Genomic DNA, 25,780 nt, shown 5'->3' with positions numbered 1-25,780 from the left:
CACATAAACGAAGGTCTACATTTCACTGTTTCTTCATATTAAACTGGTTAAATGTACATTAATTTAATCGTACCCTGCGATACATGAACAGTGTTGATCCTGCATGTTGTCATCCGTGATCGTAATATGAGACTTCTCCCGCTTGCATTGTGATCTGTAAACCCTCGCTTCGAGTTACCCACCGTATTTATTTTAAAATATTTTATAAATCCCTCCATGGAATATTTAATTCCCATTTGGTGGCCTTCTGTGTCCAAAATTGTGCAAAAACATCGTGGGACAAGGTTTTCACTGCAGCTGTCATTGTAAGACAGTGAGCAACTCTGTTTGTTTGTCCGAGGGAGCAACAGTAACTAAGGGGCGCAGAGCTTACTGATAGGTCAATTGTGAATTTCGTTTTTGTGAAAAGTGGGGACATCCCATAGGCGTAATGGTTTTTATACTGTACTTACTGAATGTGCTATTGCCCTACACCTAAACCTACTTACAGGAGACTTTCTGCTATTTCAGATTTTGTATGATTTATAAGCGTTTTGAAAAGTGGGGACATGGGTCAATGTCCTGAGATGTCACCTTCACCTTGTAATACCTATGTCATACCTTTGTCATTATACAAATCTATGTCCTGACTTTTCACAAAAACACACACACACACACACACACACACACACACACACATTCAGTGTCTGAACCTGCAGTTCCTCTCATAATGAGCAGAATTGCTGTTGCATCAACAGACATCAGTTAAATAAAACTATCCAGAGATGATCTAAACCCAGATCATGTTCCCTGTTAGTGGATCAAGTGTTTGAATTCTGCTACATAGCAATAATAATAATAATAATAGTAATAATAGGAAGATCCGGCATCAAAAGATCAACAAAATATATTGCTGTGAATGCTTAGCTGTCACAAGCTAGTTATCTCTTTGCTAACTTTCCTCATCTCCTGCTTAAAAGCCAGAAAGATCTTGAGATTTTTGAAAATCATGATCTAGTGAACTTTTGCCCCTGAGTTTCTTTTAAATAATTTATTTTTGACGCTTGTCTTTCTTTTAAAAAAATAAATAATAAATTTGTATTTTAAATGTTCAACTGTTAACTTGAACTAGAGGTTTTCATTACAAACAGTGTTTGATAATCTTTAAATGTTTTGTGATGAATTGAATTGAACATTGAATTGAATCCTGCTTCATCTTCTCTTCTTCAGGTTTCTGGGTCCTGCTGCAGATGAAGCCTGTCAGTATGTGACTGGAATTGTGGGTAAAAACCCGTTACTCCTGAGAGAGCTGAATCTGAGTGAACATGAACTAGGAGACACACGAGTGAATCAGATCGCTGCTCTACTGCAGGATAAACACTGTCAACTCAACACACTGATGTACGTTTTTTCATTGTTACAAGGACACTTTTAAATTCTTGCTGCTGGGTGTTTTTTATGTGTCTTGTATAAGAGATTGCTGACTGAAATCATATGTGACTCATCATCACCAGTATTTGTCAACTGTCAGCTAAAACTGGTAAATATTCAGACTAAAACTGAAGTGTTTTCTCTTTATGCAGTCTGAATAACAGCTGTATCACAGAAGGAGGTTGTCATGTTCTGGCTGCAGCTCTAAACTCAAACCCTTCAAATCTGACAGAGCTGGATCTGAGTGAGAATAAACTAGGAAACCCAGGAATGAAGATCATCTTGACTCTGTTTGAAAATGTACAGTGTAGACTGGAAAAGCTGAAGTAAGTGTTTTAAAAGTGTATAACATTAATTACCCAGACTCTAGTGACCCACCACAGCTTCATAAATTTGAAAATATTTTACACTTCTCATCAGGACTGCACAATTAATCACAATAAAATGAAATTGTGATTATGGGTTAGTGGAGTTATCAAATCACAAAAGGCTGCAATTTAATTAAATATACATTCTGCAGATATTTGTGAGGAAACAGCCTCTCTATTAATCTTTAACATGTTTACCACTAAATAATCATTTTGGACTGAGCTATATTTGGAAATAAAAACAAAATAAATGCTGGTACATAAGTTATGGAGAATTGTTTTATTTTTATTTAGTTTATTTGTAACTCCAAACTAAATTTGACTGACGTAAAACTGAAAGCATTCAATAATTCAGGATCAGATTTAATATGAAGTATATTTTAATCTAAGATGTGGTTTTGGTAATCTTGATTTATTTCTGATATTTTTGTTTTGGCTAGTAGAAGTTCTGAATGGCTGTTAAAAATAATAATAATAATTGGTTGGTGAGCGAGTTATTTTGAGCTTATAACGTGAATTTAAAAGGTTCACTTAATTTTACATTAATGTAATTTCCAATATTTTTTTGCAGATGATGTTAATAAATGTTAACAGATTTGTACAAGAAAGTCTTTATAAACCTGCTGTGAACTAAACACAGAAATGTAAAGGTCACTGTTCAGTTTTCCACCAAAATAAAAGCCTGAGGGCTTAATAATCGAAAGTAAAGAAATTAAGACATAAATATCACAATAGTAAATTTATCATTCCATCCTTCAAAACTGAAATCCTTCTCCAAGCTGCTTGTTCTATGTAGTGTTGTAAGTATGGTTTAGGCTTAAGTATTGTACTGTAAAATACAAAATATTATTATATTTATCAAATAAATAATAATTTAACAGTATGATTATCATGAAAATCTCATATTGGTGGGTAAAATAGAAGCTAAAGCTGCTATTAGCGTAATTGTATGTATATCTTAATTAGTTTTGTTCTGTCTTCTACAGGTTAAACTGCATCAGTATTACAGATGAAGGTTGTGCTGCTCTGGCATCAGCGTTTAATTCAAACCTCAGAGAGCTGGATCTGAGCAGGAATCAAATAAGAGACTCTGGAGTGACAGAAATCTCCAGTCTGCTGAGAAATTCACAGACACTACAGATACTCAGGTCTGAATCTGGTTAATCTAAACATGAATCAATGTAAAGCTCCAGCTGGTCTGTAAACTGGTGCTGTGTCTCAAGGAATGGGTCAGTAATGTCAAGTTGGTGAAGATACATTTATAAAATATTGACAAACAGATTGCTTTTTTGAGGTGATGGGAAATGTTAATATGTCTTTCTGTAGACTTTCAAACTGCAGTATCACTGAAGAAGGTTATAATAGTTGCAATCAAAATTATTCAACCCCTTTGACCTGCAAGACATTTTGCTGTATAGAACACAATTTTATGAAAACCATTCAACAAAGGCATCAGTAAAGTATTAGAGAGAGTTTTTTTAAATACAATTTTAAGTGATTCTGAGAATGTAACATTGAATTCAAACTGGCTCTAAACATTAGTTCAAAATTATTCAACCCCAAAATCTTTGGTTTTCACATTGCCACTGCTTACTTTAAATTCAACCAGATATTTTCAATGAGAATTAAATCTGGAGACTGAACAGGACACTCAATAACATTCTATGACTGATCCCTGAAACAAGCAGAAGTAGATTTGGATCGCTGTCCTGCAGGAAAGTCCATTGATCATCAGATACAGTCTTTGCACCAAAGGCATCACAATTCTTGTCAAAATGGCCTGATACTTCAGAGAACCCATGATGCCCTACATACGGCCATGATTTCCACTCACGCTACAGTAAAGCAACCCCATAACAGGACTGATCCACCAAAGTCCCAGTTTGGTCACATCACTCCATAAAACATTCTTCCAGAACTCCACAGATCTACCCAAATGAATTTTAGCAAGTTCAAGTCACCCTTTTGTTCTTCTTGGTCAAGAGTGGTATTCAGCAAGATGCCTCAACATGAAGGCCATTCTTGTCTAGTGTTCTTCTTACACACTGCATTGAAATGGCTTTCCTCCTTTCATTGGTTCATCTTGCAAGTCTTTGGCTGTACATTGCAGGCTTTTGTCAGTTGCTCTGATTAAATATTTTATGATATTATGCTTTTTCTTCAACACCCTCAAAGGTTTTCTGGTACAACACACTTAAAGCTAAGGAATAAGGCTGCGAGCTTTTAATGTCTTGGAAATCTTCATATAGTCTTAGACTTTCTAAAGTAATACAATTATTTATTCTATAGCTTCTCTATAGCTTTTGTGAGAGCTCTGTTGACTTTGCCATTTTGCTACTGAACTTCAGCACGCATGGGCTAACTGCATATGTGTGTGTAACAGCTTCTAAAGGCTTAATTGTGTTTTGAGACCATTGTATTCCCACCATATAAATAAGTGACTTAAAAACAGCAATGTTCAATAGGGGTTGAATAATTATGACATACCTGTGTTATTAAAATACTAAAAAATGACATTATATATTTACATTATCACTTTTAGTATGGCAGTGAACTGTTATAGATGCAATTTTGTATTTTATCCTGGATCTTCAGACAAGCTTGTATTTGTAAAGTAATGCAGTCTCTGAGGGGTTGAGTAAATTTGATTGCAACTGTAGGTTATAATTGTGGAAAATAATGCAGAAATTGCATTTGTTGTAGTTTGTTCACCAATATAGAGCTTTACCCTGCTATACCGTGAAAAGGGTCCGTTCAGGCCTAAGATTTTTATTTTATAGAACATGTACTTGTATGACAATCTGTGTTATAAGGAAGAATAACATCTTTTTTTAATAGACTTTCAGATTGCAGTATCACTGAAGAAGGTTATAAAGCTCTGTCTTCAGCTCTGAGATCAAACCATTCACACCTGATAGAGCTGGATCTCACGGGGAATGATCCTGGACAATCAGGAGTGAAGCAGCTCAGTGATTTACTACAGGATCCAAACTGTCAACTGAAGACACTGAGGTGAGACGTGATGAAATAATGCAAAATAAATGATACGCAAGTGAATTAATTACCTTATGTATAAATATATTATATTTAGGGATGCACGATATTGGATTTTTGCCGAAATCCAATATGCAGATAATTTAACTCATTTTGGCCAATAGCCGATGCCGATATATAATTAATTTTAATTTTGGTTAGTTTTTAACAAGAACTTATTTGTTAGAATTAAACAACAATGAAGTTATTTTATAATGACAGTACATTGAAGATTTGAAAATAGCTATAAATAAACTATATATTAATCACTGCATTTTTTTTTTATCAGAATGATGCTGTTAACCTTAACATTTTATTTTATGATTTAAATGATCTAAGCAAAAGAGTTATAAAATTCAGAATTTTTAGAGCTCATAATTTGTTTAAAAAATATAACACATTACACATTAATGAATGAATAATTAAATATAAAATTATGTAATTTAAGTGTCATGTTTTTTTTGTCATGTACGCTATAACTTCTGACCTTTTAAATCAAAACAAAATCATGATTATGACATCAATTACTGCTTTATTTAATCATAAACACAGTCTAAATATTATTTGTGTATTTTCCTTTCATTTTATTAGAAGTAGGCCGACAGCGCCCCCTACAGAATTAATACTCCTCACCGAGCGTGCGTTAGGACACTGATTCCAGGTATCCTGAGAGGATGGGCAATATAATTTATTTTATTACATTTCCTGAATCCAAACAAAACGGAGCAAAATATCCCTAATCATTCAACCCCAATCCAGATGAAGACAAAAACGTTTATTTTCTGGTTGTCATACAGTCATTAAGTTACAATGTTCATCTGCTCGAGCAGAACGTTAATGTTATCTTGTGCTTCAGCAAGGTATCTCTGACTAAAACTAGAATGTATATTAATTTAATCGTACCCTGCGATACATGAACAGTGTTGATCCTGCATGTTGTCATCCGTGATCGTGATGACCGACAGTAATATGAGACTTCTCCCGCTTGCATTGTGATCTGTAAACCCTCCTTCTGAGTTACCCACCGTATTTATTTTAAAATATTCTATAGGCGCGGAGCACGTGCACACACACACACACACACACACACACACACACACACACACACACATTCAGTGCCTGAACCTGCAGTTCCTCTCATAATGAGCAGAATTGCTGTTGCATCAACAGACATCAGTTAAATAAAACTATCCGGAGATGATCTAAACCCAGATCATGTTCCCTGTTAGTGGATCAAGTGTTTGAATTCTGCTACATAGCAATAATAATAATAATAGTAATAATAGGAAGATCCGGCATCAAAAGATCAACGAAATATATCGTTGTGAATGCTTAGCTGTCACAAGCTAGTTATCTCTTTGCTAACTTTCCTCATCTCCTGCTTAAAAGCCAGAAAGATCTTGAGATTTTTGAAAATCATGACCTAGTGAACTTTTGCCTCTGAGTTTCTTTTAAATAATTTATTTTTGACGCTTGTCTTTCTTTTAAAAAAATAAATAAAAAAATGTATTTTAAATGTTCAACTGTTAACTTGAACTAGAGGTTTTCATTACAAACAGTGTTTGATAATCTTTAAATGTTTTGTGATGAATTGAACATCGAATTGAATGCAGCTTCATCTTCTCTTCTGCAGGTTTGTGGGTCCTGCTGCAGATGAAGCCTGTCAGTATGTGACTGGAATTGTGGGTAAAAACCCGTTACTCCTGAGAGAGCTGAAACTGAGTGGACATGAACTAGGAGACACACGAGTGAATCAGATCGCTGCTCTACTGCAGGATAAACACTGTACACTCAACACACTGATGTGAGTATCTTACATCATTTGTAAGGAGTTCGACCCCATGTTATAAAGCTTGGAAGAGGCAGGACATTTTTAATATAACTCTGATTATATTTGTCTAAAAGAAGAAATTCACATACATCTAGGATGGCTTGAGGGTGAGTAAATCATGGGGTAATTTTCATTTTTGGGTGAACTCTCCCTTTAAGTGCACAGGGGTTGGAGAAAATAATGTGAACACATTAGAAATAGCCAGTGTTTTATTAATGTGTTTACCATCGTTTGTCTTTAATACAGCTTCCAACCTTCTTAGAATAGATTCATACAACTTTTAAACAGACTTCAGATCAATGTTGTCTCTAACTTCTGCTGTGACTGTGAATGTGATCATGTTTACTGACTACAAACTGAGGATTGAAGACGGATTTAAAAACATTGACCACCAACGTATGCCTTCACAGATGAACTGAAACCCTTTAATGCTTGCTTTGATCGTATAAACGCAGAAGCACCCATCAAAGCTGAGCTGAGTCTCATTAGATCTGCTGTTTTGATTCTCTGAGCAGTGTGACATCACATTGTTTAGGCCCCGCCCACAGCTGATGACTGACAGTCCTGCATTACCGTAGTTTCTGCTCTCAGTGAGTTGTTTGGTTGTACCATAGATATGTAAAGGTAGATGCCACATTCGACCGCTCCAGATATGTTGTCATTACATTACGTCCATTAATAATCCAGTTGAAGTGGCTGAAGCACTTCATTATTACTTCATTGATTCTGTAGTCAAAATTGCACAATGTTTTTCTGCTGAGTATAGAAGGTTTCTTTGGGCGCACGCGCCTGGCTCCAAGTTAACTTCCGGTCTGTGTTTGTTTATCGGTCTGGCTAATGGCACCGGCTACAAACGCAGTTAAAGTTAAGTTAGGGCCACAAAAGCGCACATGTGCAGTAACGTTTGTTTATGTTGTTGTCGTTGAAACCGTCTATACAGAAGTTTGTCCAGTTAATACAGTGGAACAAGCTCTTACTTTAAAACTGCACAGTTCAGTCTGAAGCGTCTGTCTAAACATTTGAAACATGAGCTCATTTCTGTCCGCTTCACTTGTTGCCCATACAGCAGGTCAAATACACAACCCAATATCCAATAATTTCAGTTAATAATACCAAAATTACACAAACATTTCACTTTTATCCAGTGAGACAGAACTGTTATCATTGTGTTTATTAATGGGACGCAACAGAATAGTTCTGTGCTGCTGTAGCAGAACATATTCATAGTGTTTATTGATGCTCATATCATCTCTCTGCCATCAAACCACCAGATTAATGAGCGTCTAACACAACCGAACAGAACCGGTCCAGACTGGGCTTTATTCTGTGCAGGCATTGGTTCTTCAGCCTTACCTGTTTCAGAGAAATATTACTGTACTTCACATCTACACCCAGACAAACCTACAGTTTTATTTAGATGTGCAAAGTTGAATCCGTGTATCAAAGCTGATCGAGTCACTGGACAGAGCAGAGCGGATGTGTTTACGATGTAGTGATGTGCAGACCAGCATCAGTTTAAGCACAAATACACAGCAGTCACAGCTTTTATTTTAGACAATATGCTCAGTTTTAGACACAAGATGAAATGGTAATTATAGGAAAGAAATAAAAAGATATGAAATATTGGTAACACTTTATTTTAGGGTCTCTTAACTAGTTGCTTATTAGCATGCATATTACTAGAATATTAGCCATTTATTAGTAGTAATTAAGCACATATTAATGCCTTATTCTACATTACCTTATTCTACATCCCTAATCCTACCCAATACCTAAATATATTTATTTACGTATATTATTTTCAGGTTTTAGCAACATTTTATTTATTGCACTGTATGGTGTTAACACATGATGAATTACTCTCACATGAACATAACGTGTCTGAATCATTGTCTTTTCTCTTTCTGTCTTCAGTCTGTATGGATGCAGTATTACAGAGAAACAGTGTCTCATCCTGACTTCAGCTCTGAAATCAAACCCATCACACCTGAGAGAACTGAAGCTGAGCTGGAATAAACTCGGAGACTCTGGAGTGAAACACCTCAGCGATCTACTGATGAACACACAATGCAAGCTGGAGAAACTAGAGTTAGTATCATTATTACTCCTCCTAGAGCTTTAACTCTACAGACTCCAAACTCAGCCCAGATCTTCAGACTGATCTCGCCGGGTGTGCTATATCTTTTCTAACTGATCAGACTTATGGTTTTCATAAAACTGAAGATTAAAAATCATAAAAATCCCATAGACTTACATTGACGGAATGTTCAAATGAGCCAAGACTATTCAAACTCCAACTGTCAAAATGCAAACTTAAACTCCCAGAATCCTTTGAGACTCAATCAAGCTTCCCTTCTATGTACTATTTCTAAACCATTCAAACTCATCTATCTAATATTTCTAATCTATCTATCCTAGCGACATGCTAATCATGCTAGAAAAATGCTAATCCTTACTAGAAATATGCTAGTAACATGCTAATCAAGCTAGCAACATGCTAGTCACTTGCAAATCATGCTAGCAACATGTTAGTCATGCTAGCAGTATGCTAGTAACATGCTAATCATGCTAGCAACATGCTAGTCTCTTGCTAATCATGCTAGCAACATGCTAGTCTCTTGCTAATCATGCTAGCAACATGCTAGTCACTTGCTAATCATGCTAGCAACATGCTAGCAGTATGCTAGTAACATGTTAATCATGCTAGAAACATGCTAGCGGAATGCTAATCATGCTAGTAACATGCTAGTCACTTGCTAATCATGCTAGCAACATGCTAGTCACTTGCAAATCATGTTGGCAACATGCTAGTCACTTGCAAATCATGCTAGCAACATGTTAGTCATGCTAGCAGTATGCTAGTAACATGATAATCATGCTAGAAACATGCTAGCGGAATGCTAATCATGCTAGCAACATGCTAATCATGCTAGCAAAATGCTAGTGACATGCTAATCATGCTATAAACATACTAGCGACATGCTAGTCACTTGCTAATCATGCTAGAGACATGCTAGCAACATGCCAGTCACTTGATAATCATGCTAGCAACATGCTAGTAACTTGCTAATCATGCTGTAAACATGCTAGTGACTAGCTAATAATGCTAACAACATATTAGTAACACCTTAGCAACCACCCGGGTACCCTAGCAACCATCCCGGTATCTTAGCAACCGCGTAGCAACACCTTAGCAACCACCCGGGTACCCTAGCAACCATCCCGGTATCTTAGCAACCGCGTAGCAACACCTTAGCAACCACCCCGTAATAGATGCTGACTTTTCCATTTGTTGACATGACATGGTTAGATTCAGATGGTAAATATATATTATGTTGGGTGTCCATTTTAGAGATAATCACCATGTTTAGAATGAAACATCACATTTAAAAACATGAATCATATCATATAGTAAAATATCATTTGTTACTACTGCAAATATATATTCAATTATTATTGGATCTTCAATACTTTCAGAATCTTTACTTATTAAAGTTATTTTGTTTCTGTATTTTAAAATATATTTTATATGAATATATTTTAATGACAGTATATTTATTGAACAAAAATTATTTTATTTTTCAAAATAAGCAGAAAATAGTACAAACTTTGCTAAAGTGGTTGTTTTGAACAAGTATTAACTTGGACATTATTTTAAAATCATTATTTTATCTGAAGTATTTGTATCAATACCGTGTGGGGGTAAAGACCCTCTTGCCTCCTCATATATTTATAAGATTTTTAAAGAAAATAAACAACTTGAATGATTTATTTTCACAAAATCTGTTGCTCCATTAATGTTCAATACAACGTATATATTTTTCTGCAATTATATATTTTAGGCGAGTGAATAGCACAGTTATTCTTGAGGTGGGCCTTTAGCCCCGTTGTACCCGACTCTTAAAATGTCTTTAGATAAATTATAATTCAGAAACACAATTTTCTTGATTTCTCACACTTAAACTCAATTTTCACATTTTTAATGTTATTTTATAAGTAGTTCTAAAGTTGATTCTATATTTTAATCTACTTTGTTAATCTTTTTTTTCTGTTTTTGTTTATGGTCATATAATAAGGTTTTTGGCAATGTTTTTTAATTATTGCACTGTATGGTGTTAACACATGATGAATTACTCTCACATGAACATAACGTGTCTGAATCATTGTCTTTTCTCTTTCTGTCTTCAGTCTGTGTGGATGCAGTATTACAGAGAAACAGTGTCTCATCCTGACTTCAGCTCTGAAATCAAACCCATCACACCTGAGAGAACTGAAGCTGAGCTGGAATCAAATAAAAAACACAGGAGTGAATCACTTATGTGACGTACTGAAGGATTCACGCTGTAAACTGGAGAGATTGAGGTCAGTAACATTCACACACAAGAATCAAAATGATTAAAATCACTTCAACAGTTTAAACTAAAACACTTTATACTCAATATCTCACGATGAGTCTGAGTTCACATTATATTTGTGTAAAATTCTTCACTTTAATGATTTGTTTGTAAGATGATCTCTTCCTCTGTTTGTCTCTTTCTAGTCTTTATGACTGTGGCATTACAGATGTTTCTTCTTTAACTCAGTCTTTGAGAAACACAAAAGCTCTGCAGTTTCTAAAAGAGCTTGATCTGAGATGTAATAAGATTAGAGACTCAAAGCAGCAGCTCATTGATGTGCTACGAGACTCAAACTGTAAACTGAGGTGAGTAAACTTCACTTTGTGATATTAGAGATTAATTTATGATATGTGAACAAATATTAACTTTCAAATATTTGTGAAAAGTTTATAAAATTATCATCAAGCTTTATTTCAAAGGGTTTGTGTCAGAATGAAATGTAAAGTTGATTAAAATGTTTAACACAAAGAAGGAAAGAGAACAAAAGCACACTGTCACAGCTTTATACAGCAACAGCTGCTTTATTAATTACATCAGTAATAGTGAATCATTACAGTCTGAAATAGATTTGTTCAGATTGAAGGAAAACGCTGGTAAAATCAGTCAATACTTTACACTTACTTTACTTTCTTTTATTTACTGAGAACAATACAAACATGTTTAAACTAGAGGACAAACAGCTTTAACAAGTGGAACATTTCACTGAAAGGTTTTGTTTTAAAGCAAAATCACATTTGTATTTGTTCCTCATCATTTATTATATTTGGCGTACACTCGTTAGTATGTGTTTCTCTTTATATTGACTCAATAGAGACACAAACAGAATGCAATTCATGTTCTGAATGTATTATATTTAAAACACAAATACTGTTTCATAAATACGTATTCAAAATCAAGTATAATTAATCAGATCACAGGATTTTAATGCAACTTTTACAAAAAAAAAAAAAAAGCTGTGATTTGAAATATAGTAACTCATTTGTACTTTGTTCCACTGAACTCTGATTATCTTCTCTTCTGTTCCACCTTACAGTGTAGATACACATCCATCACCAGAAGTCCCTGATTGAGTTCAATCACCAGAAGATGATAAATGCTGTATATCATAGTTTGAAGTCGTCTTGAGAGGAGCAGTAAACATCAGGTGAAGATCCACAGAAGAGCTGCACTACTGCGTCTATGAGGAGAAATAAATGTGTGATAAATGTGTAAATGTGATCCATACACGTGAAGAGACTCAGACTTTACAATGAAATAATGCAGCATGTGTTAGAAACATGATATTGAATGATTAATGTTGTTTTAGTATTCAAAATAATGATCATTTTGTTTAATTTAAAGCTGTAACAGATGAAGAAGCTCAGATGAGTCTGTCTGGCTCTTCAGTTTAATAATATTTGTATTAAACTCATCCATAATTATTCAGATGTTTAAATGTGATTGTCAAGTGCAGCACTTAAATGTATCTAAATATATTAAGCAAATCTTCAATGTGAAATTTCCATGTTACTTAAAACATTTACATGATCTCTCTTACATTTTATACACATTGTTATTCTGTTTAATGTTATATTAAGTTAGTTATATGTCTGTCTGTTGCTAACAATCACAAATCCTCTCATTACAACAAAAGCAGAAACACAATGTAAATAAAAGATGGATTGTGCAGTTTTGACAGATGAATTGATTAAAACAGGAGTTTTCACACACAGTGAGTTTGTGCTGAACTGACTGACAGCTTCAGTGTTTATAAATGCTGTGCCTTTTACTCGAGGTTTGTGTCGTTTTATTCACAATTTGAAGAAAAGTTTGTTTTTCATGAAACTGTGACTTCCTACACAAGTACAAAAAATGACAGAAATCTATTTGTAAATGTTATAATGGTGATTGCTGGTCGCTATTCTGCTGGCTATGGTGGTATTTTAATGTCTTTTTAGATTTTAAAGGGGTGGTTTACTGCGATTTTCACTTTTTTCATTTTAAATAGTGTGTAACGTTGCTGTTGGCGCATGAACAGTATCTGCAAAGTTGAGGCGCTGAAAGTTCAACATAAGAGGAGATATCGTCTTTTAAAAATCAGGAAGTTTAATGCCTACAAAAACGACTCATACGGGACTACAACGAGATACTTCCCGGGTTGCATACGTAAAAAACCCATCAACCCCTCCCTCCGGAACATGCAAGGCCATGTTCTACGGATGCTGTAGTTCGTCAACAATGGTTAAGATTTATGTTTGATTATGTTCCTGACAATTACAATCCTAATTTAGCTCTCTGTGCTGCGCATTTTACGGAAGACAGCTTCCAGAATCTACACGAGTTCAATGCCGGATTCACACAGAAACTATTACTAAAACATGGAGCGGTTACAACTTTAAAACCAGAGGCAGCAGTTGTTGGGCCACAACCTGTAAGTAAGATTTAATAATTTTAAATGTATTTGCATGTATAATTTCAGACGTAATGTTTTAGTTTTATCAAGGATGTAAACAAATGCCAACGCTGGCTTTAGTAGCCAGTTAGTTAAATGCTATTTCGTGTGTCTATGACAAACGCGTACAAACATTTTGGACCCGAATTTGTAATTATGTACTAATTTTGTAAGTGTATTTTCCATGTATACTTTATGACTTAATTTTTCAATTTGATCAAGAACATAAACACAAGCCAACGCTGTTTGGTTATAGTAGCCAGTTAGTTCGATGCTATTTTGTGTGTATAAGACAAATGTGTACGAACTTCAGAAAATGATATGTAATCACAACAGCAAACTTCATTCAGAAAGGTTTTGTAAGAGCCGTGCTTGCAGAAGTCCTGCTTGACTCTCTTCATTACCGCTTTCTGGGTCTGATTCTGGCTCAAACTGATACGGCAATATTGACACCATTATTTACATTTGACCGCAGCACATGCAGCTGTTGCCTGTGAAGGTGATGGGCGTGAAGTTTCTGGACAATGTGCAGTACGCCGTTTAGCCAATCACAACACACTGGCCCAACTAACCAATCTGAGCCCATCGCCTGTTTCTGAGGGAGTGGTTTCACAGAATCAGGAAGTCAACCGGTCGTTCAGATGACAGAGGAGAAAGCGGCTTACAATAAAGGTGAAATATATGAAAAATAAGGCGTTTTTTAACAAACGAAACACAAAGACATGTTATATTGCACCCCATAAACACAATCAAGCAAAGAAAAAAAGCAGTAAACCACCCCTTTAAAATAAAATATTTTTTGTCATCTTTTAGTTTTACAAATGAGGACAATCTTTGAAGAATTAACAAAATATTTTTGGTCATAATATTAAAATATATATATATTTTTTTTTCTGAGATATCCTTGTCTCAATCTTAATATTATCAAATGTGAGAGATTTCCACTGAAGAGTGTTAACTTTGAGGAGATTGAAGGAATCTGTCGAGGAGGAGGTCAGTTTTGATGTTAACAAAATACTCTTAAATGATCTGATGTTCGCAGACAAATCCATTTAACATGGTGTTTTATTTTTAAACAACTTTTCTCCTCATTCCTTTTTTATTTGGAATAAATATCACACAAACAATAAAAATCCTTTTTTAGACATTGGTTTGGGATGGTCAGCTGTTAAGTGCCATATTTCAGCTGTAGAATATTATAATATCTCTGTCAAAATACTTTCTCTGCTCAGAAAGCAGGGCACTTGGTGTAAGTAAGGTCTCCAAATATTTGTTTTTAGATAAATTTGATTTAATTATTGAAAAGTGCAGTAACCAATCAGTTAGATCTCTCTTTGTTAATATTTCTTCTCCTTCAAATTTTTTATGGGTAAATATGTTTCCCTCATTTGTGTGGAATATTTTTGGAAAGTTCTTAGTCATTACTGTATAACAAATCAAACTAGAGTCATTTAAGCACCATAACTCTTATAATATCATGTCGGGGCCAAATCGTTATACTCTGCTTCACAATGGCCTCCAGTGTACAACTTGGGCTTTCATATCACCTCAGCAGTGCCACAAACTGATAACCTCCATGCCACGCCGAATTGAGGCAGTAATTAAAGCAAAAGGAGCCCCTACCAAGTATTGAGTACATATACAGTAAATGAACATACTTTCCAGAAGGCCAATAATTCAAATGTTTATACTCTGCTTCACAATGGTAAGGTACTGGCCAGATTTCTGCCGCAAAAGCAGTAAATTGTTTATTTCATGTTGGCGTGCTCCAGTGTACTCTCCTCTTGAAGATGAATATCTGTCCATGTGAGAACAGATAAAGGCAGGTCTCTCCCGTCTCTCACACTTTTACTGTGTCTAATGGATAATTTTTTTTAATATACAGTCTTTTACCCCATATTACATCTCAGTATTTAAACAAACACTGTTAATTATTTAATAATTTATACTTCTCATTTTTCAATTTTGTCTTGCTTCATTACAATTGAACTGTCATTGCTCAATACAATATTTGTATAAATTTCCTATAATTAAAATCACACATCTTCTTACATATCTTGTCTATTTTCTATCCATCAGTTTTTCTTCTGTACCAGACACCAGATCCAGATTTCAGTTATGTATTTATTTATAATACATAACTAGGCATGATGCAAGGCTAATAATTTCCCCAAACTTTGTTTTTCTAAATATCTAAACATTGTCAACAACTTTTTGCTACAGTAAATCAAAATGATCATAACATCACCCATAACCCTTTTACTATATACTGTTTTTATCATGTGTAGCAAGGCTCAAGGACGCTCTACAAGGTACACCAATACAACAAATACTCATTACAAAGAAACAATTACAGTGGACATTGGACATTTGACCAATTCAGTAACAAAATAATGCAGTTGCATTTAACACAGAAAATGTAGTAAGGACATAGAAATAGAAAACAAATAGGACAAATACACAATGCAATTTAGTGAAAGTGTTGATTAAACAAATATGTTTTAAGCTTTGATTTAAATTCACTGAGATGTGACTGTTCTGAGTGCCAGCGGAAGCAAATTACAAAGTTTGGGTGCCGTGACAGAAAAGGATCTGCCGCCCATTGAAGATAGGAAGAACACAAAAGGCACACAAAGAAGTTCTGAACAAGGAATATAAGAAGAGAGTAGGTCAGAAAGATAGGAAGGAGCAAGACCTTTGAGTGCCTTAAAGGTGAGCAGAAGACTTGTGTATTGCACACGAATAGATTCAGGCAACCAGTGAAGATGAAATAGAATAGAGGTGATGTGAGCAGATTGTTTTGTGGAAGTTAACAGTCTGGCAGCAGAGTTTTGAATGTACTGCAGATGAAATATGGAGTGAGCTGGTAAGCCAGAGTAAAGAGCATCACAATAGTCAAGGCGAGTGGTAATAAACGCATGCACTAATGATTACGCATCTTTTCTATTGAAGAAAGGATTAGGTTTTTTCTCTACAAGGAAACACTTGTCTTTTGTTTTTCTGATTCTGATGCAGGATTTTGAGGACAGTGGTAAAGACAGGGATATGTAGATGAGCTCAAAATATTACAGAATAAATTACATTGAGAGTAAATAAGATACCTGTGGTATTTGTCATTTAAACTTATATTCCATTAAAAAAAACAGTGTTGTAAATCTTGAATAAGGGTACAGAAAGCAGTAAATAATGAAGAAGACTCTAAATGCATTAGTCAGTCTAATATTTCCTTAAAATACATAAATTATAACAAAATGTTGGATTGTACAATTATAAAAATGCTAATTTTAGCTCTAAATAAGCAGTAAAGTGCTGTTTTGTCTTTTTCAAATGCACATAAGTTTGTGTTACAGTCTCAATTTTTCTCTTTTAATAGACATTAGATTCAAAACTATTTAAGCCTTAAATGACAGATTGTGAAAAGCACATATATCTACATCACAGCAACCTGTGAAACTGAACAGAGATGGTAAATTCAGAAAATACGATAAAAAATAACTGGACATTTTCTATTTGTATGTAGAAACTGAAAGTTCATTATTAATTGAGTTCTGAACTAATTTAATGAATCATACCATTTCATATTTCTTCAAATAAAAAAGGACTGTATATAATTGTTATAATTATTACCTTCCAGATTTATGTTTGGCTTGGATTATTTGATATGATTTGTCTGTCATTATTCAACTAACCCTTCAGAGTTCACAGATGTAGAAGGAGGTGAATGGAGCAGATTGAGCATTATCTGCAGGAGAGGGAGAATATGAAGTAACAGCAGGTGGCGCTAGTGCACTGTTTTAGTTTGTGATCTGCTGTTAGAAGGAAGAAGGAGAAAGCAGGTGTGTTTGTGCTTCACATTCCTGTAATTACTTGAAAATGAATGAGAATCTCTCTCTTTATTGATTTACAAGCAAACCAGAACATCTCACCAGAAGAAAAGAAGCAAAAATGAGCTTTAGCTTCTGCTTCTTCAGGTCATTTTGTAGTCTACATTACAATTTTTTTTTAAATTATTATTATTTTATTTATAAAAGTAAGTAAATGAACATTATGAAGCAAAATGATAAAGCATAATGAAATAGATTATGAAGCAAACTGATGAACAAGAATAAAATATTTAGATGTTCTTTGGGGAGAAACTTCATCTTTGAGATGATCTGAATCTCACAGTTTCTCAAACCGCTCGTCTTGAAGTCTTGATCTTTGGACAACTTTGGACTTTTCTTTGTCATGTGTACACAAATATCTAAAAAAAAAAAGAAAACAGTTTGTGTTGCTGTATTATCTGCATTAGCTAACTACTGAATAAACATTAGGTTCAGCGCTGCAAACAACAAAACTAAATGTTTTTAATTATTTGTGAAGCAAATACAAAAAGTGAGTAAAAATATAAATGAACGAGACTCTCTCTTTATTGACTCAAGATCTTGTAGGAAGTCTTCTCTCTCTCTCAGTCTTATCAGTAATCACTCTTGTAGAGCTCATGAAGTGATTTCCCAGCATTTTTTGAACACTGACTAGTTGCAAATGTGATAGTTATTTACAACAATTCAATAATAAGAAGTTAATATTGTGGCATATATGAGACACAATATTGTCTGATTTTGCTAAATTGTGTATGTAGAAATATTACCTATAAATCCAGAGAAGAACTGTTGTGCTTCTCCTAATAAAACACAGGTGCTGGACTTGAAGCAGCACTGCAGACCGTTCTGTGTGTGACACTTCTTCCTGACATCCACTTTCTAGTTTCATGTCTTCCTATTCTATTCAAATTGCTATTAAAACCAGTATGACCAAATCTAAGCCTCGAGAATGTAGTTTCTTCATATCTATTTCTTCCTGTTACTCTATATTTACCTACAACTCTTTGAATGCTATAAAACTAATCTCCGTTCTTTCTTCTTCCCATTGTTTCCCATTAATATAAAGTAAACGTGGAAATGAATGAGACAGATCTTTATTTACTCTTTATTGACTAACAAGATAAAGCATCTCAAGATCATAAAAATGAAAAAGCATAATGCAAACCTACATGACAGTATTTCTTACATCTGCATTTTGTAAAATACACCATAAGTGGAAGAATAACTAGTTGTTTAAAATAAAGTGAAGATGAAATTAAAAATAAATCAGCCTCTTTTTCAGCTTAGTGAACAAGAACATTTTGAACCTGTAAAGCTCTTTTACAAACTATGCATTAGAAGATAATTTTGAACATAAAATTAAACATGTAATAAAGCATAATTATATAATTTATATCATGAAGCAAAATTGTATACAAGAATAAAACTTTAGATATTGTTCTTAGGGGAGAAACTCCATCTTTAGCCCTATTCAGACAGTAATTGTTTCTCATATGGACATCTGTTATTTTATAAAATATAATCCTATTTAATATTTGATTATTTAAATCTCCTGTATAAAAATAGAAAAAAAGTTGTGCTATAGTTGTATATAGTATAATTATACGTGATATAGTTATGTATATAACTGTGTATAATACACATTTTAAAGTTGTATTGCATATCTGCTGCAGCCATAATAAAGACCCATTTTGAATGTTTACGTGCTTTTCTTCTCTTTCTGCTCCCAGTCGCTGTGGTGGAGCAGTTATGAAGTATTGTTCTTATAAAAACTTTCCAGAATTTCAGAAATAAATATGCATGCATATTACAGCGAAATACAACAGTTAACGTACTGTGTTCGGCAGTTGCCAAAAGGGTATTAAACACTGAATTTTGAATTGATTTCTTCTTGTAAACTCAGAGATGTGAATTCGGACAGCAATTTAATTGTCACACGAGCTTGGTGTTTATCAAACAACAGTAGGTAATTTGACCAGGGATTTTTACAGGGGTGGTGAGACATAAAGACGACATTCTGGATTCGACCGGCAATAAAATGACTGACTACCCCCTGTAAATGGTGAAAATAACTTGTGTCCCCTTGAGAAGCGATTACTGTCTGAATAGGGCTTTTGTGTTTATCTGAATCTCACAGATGAAACTGCTGGTCTTGAAAATGAACTTGATGTTCTGTGACAAATTTAGATGAGGTTTCTTATGACAGATTAATATGGAAGAGATCCAATGTTGCAGTTTAAAGCACTTTACCAGAAGATGAACTACTTAATGTGATTGTGTATTTTATGACTTCGTAGAGAAGAGAAATTAGTGAAACTCTTCCCGCATGCAGTGCAGTGATACGGTTTCTCTCCAGTGTGAATCCTCTCATGTGATTTCTGATGTGCGGACTGACTGAATCTCTTGTCGCAGTGTGAACACTTGTAAGGTTTCTCTCCAGTGTGGATCATCTGGTGCTGTTTCAATTGATCAGCTGTAATAAAAGTCTTCTCACACTCAAAGCACATATAATCTTTCACACCGGTGTGTATCTTCTGATGAACTTTTAAATTCTGCAGATGTGAAAAACTCTTTCCACATAAAGAACATGAATGTGGTTTCTCCTTCGTATGAATGTTCATGTGCTCCTTCAGGACTGAAGCCCTCAAAAATGTTTTACCGCATTGATCACATTCATGCAGTTTCTCTCCAGTGTGGATGATCATGTGTCTCTGAAGGTGTCCTTGTTGTGTGAAACTCTTCCCGCACTGATCACATGTGAATGGTTTCTCTCCAGTGTGGATCCTCATGTGAACACTGAGATGCTGTTTGTATGTGAAACTCTTTCCACACTGAGTGCAGGTGAACCTTTTCTTGTCTTTTCTTCTTTTCAGTAAAGAAACACTTTCCGTCTGTGAGCGAGTTTTTCCTCCAGTTTTGACATGTTTCTTCTCTTTCAGATCTAAAATTAGAGTTAAAAAAGTTACAATATAAATAAATAATAAAAAAGTCAGAGAAATGTGACGCAAAAGCTGACGACGGCTAGACGAAAGTATAATCATTTTCACACATTTTTACAAAATGATTCAAGGATCAATATAAAAAAATACAGACAAAAATCCAGTTTTTCTGTAGTAATAACTATTCGATGTTTGATCAAATACACAAATATAATATAATATTATAAATACAATATACTAACTATAACACTAATATACTATACTAAAAACTTATTGGCCCGGTTTCACAAACTTAAGCTTCAGCTTAAACCAGGACTAGGTCTTAGTTCAATTAAGATATTTAAGCAACTTTTACAAAAATGCTTCAGAAGGAAACATTACAGTTGTGCATCTTGACACAAAACAATGACACAGACATATTTTAAGATATGTCAGAGCAAGACATTTTCAGTTGAGACATCTCAGACATGCATTTTAGCTTTTAGGGACTAATTTAAGCCTTGTCTGTGAAACCGGGGGATTAGATAATTAATATTTTAAACTAATTAACTGGCCAATATTTTTCACTCAACACCCAGGAAGCGATATAATTAGAACATTTGCATTTCAGTCCCTATTTTGTACCCTGAGATAGAAAGTATCGCCGATATTATTTATTGGTTTAACTTTAACTTTTTTGTTTATTTTTTACAACTCTTGAGGTATTTTTTCAACTACAAACACTAAATCTGATGAACTGCTGATAACTTTAAATGTTCTTCAGTCTCACTGATGAAGTCAAGAATAAACACCAACCTGTTTGTTCTTCAGTGTGTTTCATTCTGCAGGGTTCTGGATCTCTCATGTTCTCTCTGTCCTTCAATAAACTCTGTCTCTGCAGATTTCTCTTCTTCCTGATGCTCTGATGCTCGTCTTCACTTGTAGACTGATGGGAATATTCCAGCATTTATTGCTGAACTGCAGTGGGAGGAGCTTCACTGAAGGAGTGATTGCTGTGGGAGGAGCTTCACTGAAGGTGTGCTTGTTGTGGGAGGAGCTTCACTGGAGGAGGAGCAGATCTGCCCAAATTAAAGATAAATAAGTTATTACACATTATTTGTGTAATATTTTACCCATTTTAAATATTAATGTTCACCAATCTATCCACCTAAAGAAGTAACTATCAAGTTAATTAAAATCTGTGTTTTATACTAATTCACAACTTATATCTCTTTTTACTTTCTAAGAATTACACCTCTATATTTTAATTCTTACATTAAAATATAATGGGGGTTGTGTTTGCTTAAGTCAGTTGACAGCAATAAAATTAGCTTAATGTGGCAATTAACAGATCTATTGATTTTCACCAGCTAATGTTAGGTCATTTGTGTCTTGTAGAAACCACATTCATGTTCTTTGTGTGGAAAGAGTTTTTCACTGCTGTAAAGTTTAAAAGTCCATCAGAAGATACACTGGTGTGAGAGATCATGTGTGCTTTGAGTGTGAGAAGACTTATTACAGCTGAAGATGTTTGTGAATGTTATTTAATACAAACACTTGATCATGCATGTTTGTTCATTGTGCAATAAATAATTTTGACAGATTAAGCTGTTGATTTTATATTAGTACATTATGAAATTAACCCCAAGAAGAATAGCCTTATTGCTATATAACTATTGTTTATTGTTAGGTCATGTTATCTAACAAATGGAACCTTATTGTAAAGTGTTTTAATACTACAGTTTCAATCTATATGATATACACTTGTCTTAAAATATATGTAATCTTATCTAAATTTATTATAAAAGCCGAGGTTTGTTATTTAATGAAAAGTTATATTTTATCTGGAGTCAATGATCTAATGTTGCATTTGGTCAGACTCAGCCCATTGCTTTAAGTATATTATATTGTCCTTTTACAGCTGCAGGCCGCAGAAGATCATGAAACACTCCAGCAAACCCTAAAACAGACAACAGTGGTATTTCAGTGGCAGCAAAAATACGACAAAAACTTTTGAAAAATCGATTTTAATTCTTACATTTATATTACCTCTTATTAATTTAAAGGCGTATAAAGATGAAGGGATTTTTTCCCCAAAAAAATGAAAAAAAAAAATTCAATGTAAGAAAAAAATGAAATAATAAACACGGAAATATAATTTTACAAATTTGCAAAGTACAAACAGACCACCAATTGGCCTTAACCTATCAAACTGGTGAAACTTGTTTACTTTTTTCATACTTTTATTACTTGTGGAAAAACTTGAAACACAATTTTACACAAGTATAAAGAATGACATTGATTTTTGTAAATGTTATTTTTGTTTAACTTTATTCATAAAAATAGTGTGCTTTTAATTAGCTTGTTTTTTTGCTTTGGTAATGAAAGAGAGAACCGTGGATTTTCACTGGTATTGGTACTGAAAACAGAACTTTTGGTACCATGACAACACTAATGGGAAGTGTAAAATATTTAGGATTTTTTACATTTACATTTAGTCATTTAGCAGACACTTTTATCCAAAGCGACTTACAAATGAGGACAATGGAAGCAATCAAAATCAACAAAAGAGCAATGATATGCAAGTGCTATAACAAGTCTCAGCTTAACACAGTACACGTAGCAAGGTTTTTCTTTTTTTTTTTTTTATTATATAATATAACAAGCTAGTGTTAGAGGACTTTTTTGCTTTTGTTAATTGTATAATAAATAAAAAGAAAACAGATAGAATACAAAAAGATTAGAAAAGCTACTGTTAGTTTTTTTTTTTTTAAGAATAGAATTATAATAGAGAGTGCTAGAGTTAGAGGGTCAAATAAAGATGGAAGAGATGTGTTTTTAGCCGATTCTTGAAGAAGGACTCAGCTGCTCGGATTGAGTTGATTTTTTACACGTATGCTCAGGGACGATTCTAGGATTTTCATTTTAGGGGGGCTCAGCCCCCAATGAGGGTATAATAATAAAAAATATTTACAAAAAAATGGACTGAAAATTTGTACAAAAAACTGTAGAACCGTTCTACATAAATTCAATTCAAACAATATATATATATATTTTTTAATTAATACAAAACACACACACAATGTTTCAATCTGACTGAGTGCTGTCTGTCACTGTCTTTAATCATTTCTATGCATAACTGTATGGTAGTTAATGCCACATGCACTGTATTATTATGTTCTATATTGAAAGCTAAATTTTCAAATAAAAATAGCAATAATGTGATCGTTTTATAAAGTATGCGTTCATGTGTGTTAAGGGCTTTGCTGAAGGAAACAGCTGTGGTGTGATGAATGCAGCGAAAACTTTACAGTAGATTGGAAACCGATTGCTCTCCCATGACTTTTTGTAAACTGTATTTATGACAAAGAACTGCATAGATATAGATATTATAACAATCTATCGATAAACACACACCTTGTCCTCTCCTCTGCGCCACCGCAGTCTGGATTGAAGAACGCGCAGAAAGATGCGGAGGAGCCGAAGTCTGCTGCCATTTTCATTTGAAATTTAAAGGGAAAGAATCGCAAGATTTTTAGGGGGGCTGAGCAGAAATTTAGGGGTGCTAAAGCCCCCCTAAAAATGGCCTAGCGACGCCCATGCGTATGCTTATAAAATCAGGTGCAAGAGAGATTCAATTTAAAAAATAAAAAAGATTGCAAGTGAAGTCTCTTGTGGAAGCGCAGGTGACTGAGGGTGCAAGTGCATGTCTGCAGAAAGTCTTTAACTCTTTCAACGCCACTGACCAGATATCTCGTCAATTAAGAGACAACGCTTTCCCGCCATTGAAGAGTTTTTACGGCAATCCGTGTTCTAGGTGTATTACGGTAAGGAAAGCCCTAGCGCATGTCCTGAATGAGTTACGGGACATCCGGGTCTTTAGGGTGCGAATAGAAGACGATCGGCATAAATAGAAGTAACAGAGAAAATGTAGATCATATATAGATCATAGTCTATGTAGATCATGCTTTGACCATTTTGAATCTGATCGGGACGATGTAGTCAGTGAGAGAGAGAGACACACAGAAACATCTGTTGTAACCGATCCGTCGATCTGAATAGGGGTGTGTGTGTGTGTGTGTGGGCTCTATCTATCTATCTATCTATCTATCTATCTATCTATCTATCTATCTATCTATCTATCTATCTATCTGTCTGTCTGTCTGTCTGCCTGCATGTACAGTATATGTATGTAGCCTGTGTGTGTGTGTGTGTGTATAATCATATGTATGTATATGTTTGTGTGTGTGTGTGTGTGTGTGTACGTGTGTGTGCATGTACAGTATATGTATGCATATGTATGTATGTAGCCTGTGTGTGTGTGTATAATCATATGTATGTATATGTTTGTGTGTGTGTGTCTGTTTGTTCTGTTTATTGAATGCAATTTAAATTATTCATAGAATTATTTACAGGTGAAAGAATATGACATCTGAATGTATTTTGCATGAAAATGCACTACTTTGATAAAAATGCATTTCTCTAAGTTTTTTGTCCAAAATGTATTTTTGATGGTACCCACCTGTATTCAAATGGTCATAAAACATGAAGATAGAATAAAATTGTTTTGTTTTTTTTTGTTTAAAATCAGAGACTTGGTTCTTTGTTTTGATATATAATATGTTCTTATATTCATAGCAGAAAATATTCTGGCTGTCAAAGTTAGGTGAAAATCATCAAAAACGCTGGCGGTGGCTGGCAACTTTTTTTTTTTTTAAATCGCTGGCGGTGAAAGAGTTAAAAATGCTCTATTGCAAGATAAATAGGCTACTATTATTTCTCAACTTTGATACAGAAAAACATCATTACAAGAAAGACAGACACTAATGATGCCCATCTTTATCAACCACTTTATTTTGTCCATATTATAATCTAATTAATCTAATTAACATCTTACTGGTTTGCATGCAAAGAGAAGCAAACGATCATAAAACCTTCCAACATTCAATAACACTAACATTATCACTCTAAAAATGTAACACGGCAGCTTTGAAAAAATAAATAAATAAAAAATACACGAAATCGTTCATGTCTGCATGACTTTAGTTTACAGTAATGTTCCTTTCAACTAAATCAGTCTGCAGACGCCAGAACAGGCGCATAAAGTGCTTTATCCGAGGAAAACTATTTAGAAATAACCTCGTATGATGTTGATTAAACAAACTGAGTGAGGTGTCCCATATCTGTGTAAATAAGCGAAATATCTGAACTGATCAACTCACCTCAGAAGACACAACAAACGCGCGCGGACTGAATGAGGAATGAAAAATAGTCTTCTTTAGTTTTTCTTTTTGGTGCATAACAATATAAATCTATAGCGCCACCTACAGTACGATGCTGTTGTGCAGTCATGTTAGCTATTATCCTTAAACATGTCATACTTTATTAAACTCATATCCTAAGTACCCCAAATCCTTACCTTGCCCTTTTTATTTAAGAATGTTATTAATTCCTTTCTTTCTTCATCATATGTTTTTACAATCGTATATTACATGCTCTACTGTTTCTTTCTCCTCACAATACTCACAT

The 25,780-nt window shown here is 34.2% G+C and overlaps 3 protein-coding genes across 7 annotated transcripts in view; 1 reads left to right on the top strand and 2 right to left on the bottom strand.

The window, feature by feature from the left end:
* LOC131531271 (zinc finger protein 239-like) overlaps nt 1-25,780 on the bottom strand; it is a 267,824-nt gene that overhangs the window by 34,916 nt on the left and 207,128 nt on the right. The gene's annotated exons all lie outside the window — the stretch shown is intronic.
* LOC131531264 (ribonuclease inhibitor-like) lies at nt 1,119-12,750 on the top strand. The gene is made up of 9 exons (XM_058761929.1): nt 1,119-1,380; nt 1,563-1,736; nt 2,765-2,926; nt 4,617-4,790; nt 6,445-6,615; nt 8,557-8,730; nt 10,831-11,004; nt 11,183-11,344; nt 12,073-12,750. The coding sequence occupies exons 2-9, from the start codon at nt 1,681-1,683 to the stop codon at nt 12,107-12,109; spliced, it is 1,110 nt and encodes a 369-aa protein (XP_058617912.1). The 5' UTR covers nt 1,119-1,380; nt 1,563-1,680; the 3' UTR covers nt 12,110-12,750.
* LOC131531288 (gastrula zinc finger protein XlCGF67.1-like) lies at nt 12,082-25,502 on the bottom strand. 4 transcript variants are annotated; one of them, XM_058761972.1, is made up of 6 exons: nt 25,474-25,502; nt 22,171-22,211; nt 21,289-21,330; nt 21,068-21,256; nt 19,855-20,274; nt 12,082-12,216 (listed from the first exon to the last, which is right to left on the bottom strand). In XM_058761972.1, the coding sequence occupies exons 4-6, from the start codon at nt 21,216-21,218 to the stop codon at nt 12,143-12,145; spliced, it is 645 nt and encodes a 214-aa protein (XP_058617955.1). In that variant the 5' UTR covers nt 21,219-21,256; nt 21,289-21,330; nt 22,171-22,211; nt 25,474-25,502; the 3' UTR covers nt 12,082-12,142. The 4 variants fall into 4 exon arrangements, with proteins under 4 accessions (XP_058617955.1, XP_058617958.1, XP_058617956.1 ...); XM_058761975.1 differs by lacking the exon at nt 22,171-22,211 and having other exon boundaries at nt 25,474-25,499; XM_058761973.1 differs by lacking the exon at nt 25,474-25,502 and adding an exon at nt 23,669-24,024 and having other exon boundaries at nt 21,068-21,330.

Source organism: Onychostoma macrolepis, chromosome 22, assembly GCF_012432095.1.
Source record: "Onychostoma macrolepis isolate SWU-2019 chromosome 22, ASM1243209v1, whole genome shotgun sequence".
Lineage (NCBI taxonomy): Eukaryota > Metazoa > Chordata > Actinopteri > Cypriniformes > Cyprinidae > Onychostoma > Onychostoma macrolepis.
This window is presented reverse-complemented; position numbering and strand designations above follow the sequence as displayed.